The sequence below is a fragment of the Teleopsis dalmanni genome, chromosome 2 (assembly GCF_002237135.1).
Source record: "Teleopsis dalmanni isolate 2A chromosome 2, ASM223713v2, whole genome shotgun sequence".
NCBI classification, from domain to species: Eukaryota; Metazoa; Arthropoda; class Insecta; order Diptera; family Diopsidae; genus Teleopsis; species Teleopsis dalmanni.
The window spans coordinates 121,860,519-121,865,204 of NC_051847.1; the positions used below are offsets into that span (position 1 = coordinate 121,860,519).

Sequence of the window (4,686 nt, forward strand, 5' to 3'; positions counted from 1 at the left end):
TGGTGAGCATATGTATGAAAATTTTAACCCATACTAGGTAAGGTTATGTTCGGAAGGCACGTGCTGACAGTTGTCAGCACTTCTACTCGGAGACATATATTGCCCATTGGGATGCCCTCAAAAAATTTTACCAGGAGATGCGAGTTGCTAATCTTTGTTATCCTTGTTAAACCATTTGGTTTTCCAGATGAAGTTGAGGAGATCCGATAAGTTTGCTTTCGTTATCTCTTCCAAGCCAGTAAAATAAGGATCCGCAAGACGTTAAAGTAGCCTTGTTTGAAGTCCTTGATAGAGACGCAGGAAGTGGTTGATAGATTTTACCTCCTCTTCATCTTAGCAACTTCTGCATAATCCACTTGTTGGAACTCGCCACCGTTGGAGCATCGGCGCAATGACTTTTCGTATTATTTTTGTCCAACTTAGGCCATAAGATTTTAGCGACCTTACAGTCTTCGCGGTTAGTTTATAAATTGTTAGTCACCGTATTGATTTCCTCTATTATCCTATACAGTTTACATATCGGTGTATGTATTGAAAGGTCGGCCTCTCCTGTATGCAGTTCAGAACCTCTTCTGGCCATCTCATCTGCTAGTTCATTCCCTTCAATGTTGCTATGTCCAAGTATTCGAAATGTACTATGCCCAGCAAAGAGAGACCTTATGATGTTTGATGCCCATCAGTGAATCGCGACATTTTAATACTATCTTGGAATTTAAATTCAATTGCTTTCCGTGCGGCCTATCTACAAAAATCGTGATATTCGAAGGACGAATTGTACTTTTTTGTCTAATGTTGACCTCTTTTTCAATAGCATATATCTCGCCGTGAAAGACGCTGTAAGTAGCAGGGACGCGGTAGCACTGTCTTATCTGCATATCTTTCGACAAGATATCTTCACCCGTACCGCCTTCCATCTTTGAGCCATCTGCGTAGATAGTAACTGTAGAGTTACCGGTCACAGATCCAAGCTCCTAGCTATCTCTGGTTAGATAAAGAGTGGGAACCCACTAATGAAGTTATTTTCCTCAAAGAATCTTATTGATTTCGTGACCGAAGGGATAAAAAATTTTTTGATCGTTTTTGCCTATCTAATAGTTTTATCAGTTTCGATCCTTCGCCATGGATGGAGACGCAAGATTATAGAGATGCACTTGGATTCTGTGCCAGACTTCATATGATAAATGATTGTATAGAAAGAGGAATTAGGCTTATGATGGATTATAATTCGATTTTGACAAAATATGAAGAGGAAAAACAATAACATATGTTCTGCAAGTAGTCGAACATTATCATAAAAATTATCCTTCACGTAGTCAGATTTATGTTATAAAACATAATAAACACAATATATTAATTACTGAAAAAAAGGGTTTTCTTGATATTATAATTTTTTATAAATAATTAACTAAATCGTAGCATCAACCTATTACGTACTTGTGCATGCCAGCTAAAAGGTATGAAATAGAAAACAGAGCACAGTCGCTCAACTAATCATTGTATTTTGCGCATAATTTTTAACCGATTTTGCTCATCAGTATCTTATTAAAAAGATATTTCAATTATCTATCAAATGAGTATATATTAGTAACTATTGAAACAAAAAACAAAGATAAAAAATGACCTTGAATTGAAAAATTTCTGTTTTTTGTACTGAAAACCCAACTTTGCTCGAGTGGCGCAACGTCATTTTTAATCCTATTGATCCAAAACTTTGGGAATATCATTTTTTTGGTCAATGGCATATTCCTAGGGGGTGCGCTCATTAAATATCGCATTTTAGTTTTTCTGAGCCACCCTACTGTAGCACTTTGCCTAAACCAATTTAAGAACTTTTACAAGAAAGACATTTTGGCTTTATTTTAAAGAGATGAGTGTCTATTATTCGGTAAAGGTTAGTTATGGGTTGAAAGACTTATCTTAAATGCAATGCTATGTTTCCTTTATTATTATATTCTGTTTTTCTAACTACAAAAATAGATTGAAGGTGAGGACAATAAAATATAAGATATAAATATTTAAAGGGTAACACCGAATGAATCTTAATCGACCCCTTACTGGCCCCTTCTTAATAAGTGAAGCTACTTTAAACTACTTAAATAAATTTATTTATTTAATTTGTTTATTAATTTGAATTCGTGAAAACATTTTTAATATTCGTTTTTAATAAAATTACTAACATTTTTATTTGCATTATAAGTTCAAATCATAATTTGTTCGTTGATATATCTCCGAACTATTATATTGAATGTGGCCCCCACAGAGACCTAACGGAGGTCCAATGAATGAGTTTTTGGATGTACCAGATGTACCAGAACTGCTGGGAGTTAAGTCAGCTGGAGTAGAAACGTGTATAAGAGGAATAGCTGGTAGATGATGAAGCTGAAGATTCGATGTTGAAGTGCAAAAGTCTATGAAATGAAACATTAGTTGTATTTAGTAAATTATTTTAAAAGTCTTAAATACTTAATGTAGACTTACACAATTTTACGACAATGTAACTAAGTAAATATTGGACGCTAATATGTAAAACAATACAAAACGAACACAAGATGACATGAAGGAATACAAATACAAGATAGGGATATACTGGACATTGTTGCATGTATACTGAGACATAAACATTAGGAATTATGGTCACTTGCATTAATGGACATTTGGCGCATCGCAAATGTTGTCTCTAGACAAACAAAATAAACATTTCAGTCAATAAAATAAAATTAAATATAAATAAGTTATCTTAAATATTATATGAGTCAACATTGATCACCTGGCGTTCGAAAGCCTTCCTGCACTTTATAGATTTCATGTAGTTCGCGGGCACTGCACAATGGTGTATCCACCTGTGTTGTCTCATTAAAACGTGCATAATCAATCTCATAAGCCTGTAAATTCTTATTGTACACTACAACTGGATCGAAACGATGACCCCATAGTATTTCCGTATTAATATAACTAGAACGTGCTTGTGTTGACTGTCCAGTTGACTCCACGGTGCCTTCGAGTAAGACAACAATTTCGAATTTGTCTTGCAGCAAATCTGTTGCTGACATATTATAAAGTGGCGAGTTCTCGTCTATCTTATGCTCAATTACCATTGGCCATATAAAGAACAGACTCGAGCCACTCTCATCTGAACCAATTTCTAATTCGGTGAAGTATTGTGTCATTACTTCACCTTCCTTAGTAGTGCGTGTGCGCACCAACTGAGCACGCACCGCTGCTCCTATAATATGCGATTTCCGCATATCACCCACACGAAACATTAGAGTAAGAAAACCATCTCGTTGACAGATGACGGCGTTTTTTGAGAAGAGTAAGGTTTGTGCGCGTTGCTTGGCGCGTGTCATTTTAGCGAAGACAATGCCAGCCATAAAGGCTGAAGACATTACACCATAAATAGACTGGAAGCACATCATAAATATTGCCTCGGGACATTCAGGCGAAGTAGTGCGCACACCATACCCAATCGTGTGTTGCGTTTCGATTGAGAACAGAAAACAGGACGTAAAACCTTCAATGGCGGAAACACAAGGCTGCCAACCACTTTCCTCTGCGAATTACAAATTACAATTCTTTAATAAAACATATAATTCAATTTTAAAAATATTTTGTTTAAATAATCATAGACTAAAAGATTTTTTAAATAATTATAATAGCAACTATTTAAATTGTTCTTATTTAATAATAAACACTTATGCAAATTCCTCACCTTGATTGTCAGGTAGGTGCATCTCCTCTAAATCACCGTGTGTATACATTATAAGCCACCACAGAACAGCAAATATCAACCAGGAGAGTATAAAACTCAAAGCAAAGACCAACAAAGTCCAACGCCATTGTGAGTCCACCAGAGTTGTGTACATATCCTGCAGGAATCGCAAACGTCGCCTGGTTAAATTTTTCTGTAACACATTGCAATCGCCATTTTTGAACACTGCCCGGCGACGGACTTTACGCATACTCCCGGGTCTATAATTTCGAGATCTGGAATTAAAATTGAAAATCTCTTATTGAACCGTTTTAAGTTGCGCACAAAAGTATGCTAATAAATACGAAGAGTAAATATCAGATAAAATTTGTGGAATGTATGTATTTTGCAAAACAGTGTGGTTCATAATAACAAAAAATAGAATATTTATAGAAAATATTTGTGTAAAATTTGTATTTTACTATATACAAGTGAACTAAATGATATAGAATATATAGAATGATGTAGATTAGCCCATTGATAGAACTAAAGATAACAAATTAACGCATTTTGATTTTATAGATCGATGCTTGCAATATAATATCAGTTTACTTTTGAAAGGTTTTCAAAAGGTTTTCGAAAGGTTTCTATATCTACTCATCGCTGTGAGCGAAAGATGAAAACATAATAATGAACATAACATAATGGACTTTAAAGTAAAACGCAAAGAAAGTAGAGTCTGCAGGAATGTTTATGGCCTCACTTTTTCAGAAAAACACGTAATATATTTCACATTGATTATCTTCTCTCTACCTCTAGATTCTTCCGCTTAATTAATAACTTCTTTACAATGTAATATATAACAGCTTTGTTTTTATTTTTTTGCAATTTGTTATGATCGTATATACTACAATTTTGTGTTTTTTCTTTGTCATAAGGACTTCACTTATGCCCAATTGCCAAAATAGATTTAAATATCAGTCAATTTTTTTTTTTTG

At 34.5% G+C, this 4,686-nt stretch overlaps 1 protein-coding gene across 2 annotated transcripts; it reads right to left on the minus strand.

Annotated features, from left to right (window-relative positions):
• Positions 1-2,124: 2,124 nt before the first annotated feature.
• Positions 2,125-4,005, minus strand: LOC119683331 (G protein-activated inward rectifier potassium channel 3-like). Of its 2 annotated transcripts, XR_005252645.1 has the most exons (4): positions 3,710-4,005; positions 2,768-3,550; positions 2,479-2,677; positions 2,317-2,408 (listed from the first exon to the last, which is right to left on the minus strand). XR_005252645.1 is itself a non-coding variant. In XM_038096985.1 (3 exons), the coding sequence occupies exons 1-3, from the start codon at positions 3,957-3,959 to the stop codon at positions 2,191-2,193; spliced, it is 1,251 nt and encodes a 416-aa protein (XP_037952913.1). In that variant the 5' UTR covers positions 3,960-4,005; the 3' UTR covers positions 2,125-2,190. The 2 variants fall into 2 exon arrangements, 1 of the variants encoding a protein (XP_037952913.1); XM_038096985.1 differs by lacking the exon at positions 2,479-2,677 and having other exon boundaries at positions 2,125-2,408.
• Positions 4,006-4,686: the final 681 nt, after the last annotated feature.

Excerpts from the sequence above, each read along its gene's own strand:
- LOC119683331 (XM_038096985.1), bottom strand. The coding sequence starts at position 3,959 with ATGCGTAAAGTCCGTCGCCGGGCAGTGTTCAAAAATGGCGATTGCAAT. Across the intron at positions 3,551-3,709 it reads GCACCTACCTGACAATCAAG|AGGAAAGTGGTTGGCAGCCT; the intron begins GTGAGGAATTTG and ends TGTAATTCGCAG. Across the intron at positions 2,409-2,767 it reads GGAAGGCTTTCGAACGCCAG|ACTTTTGCACTTCAACATCG; the intron begins GTGATCAATGTT and ends TTCATTTCATAG.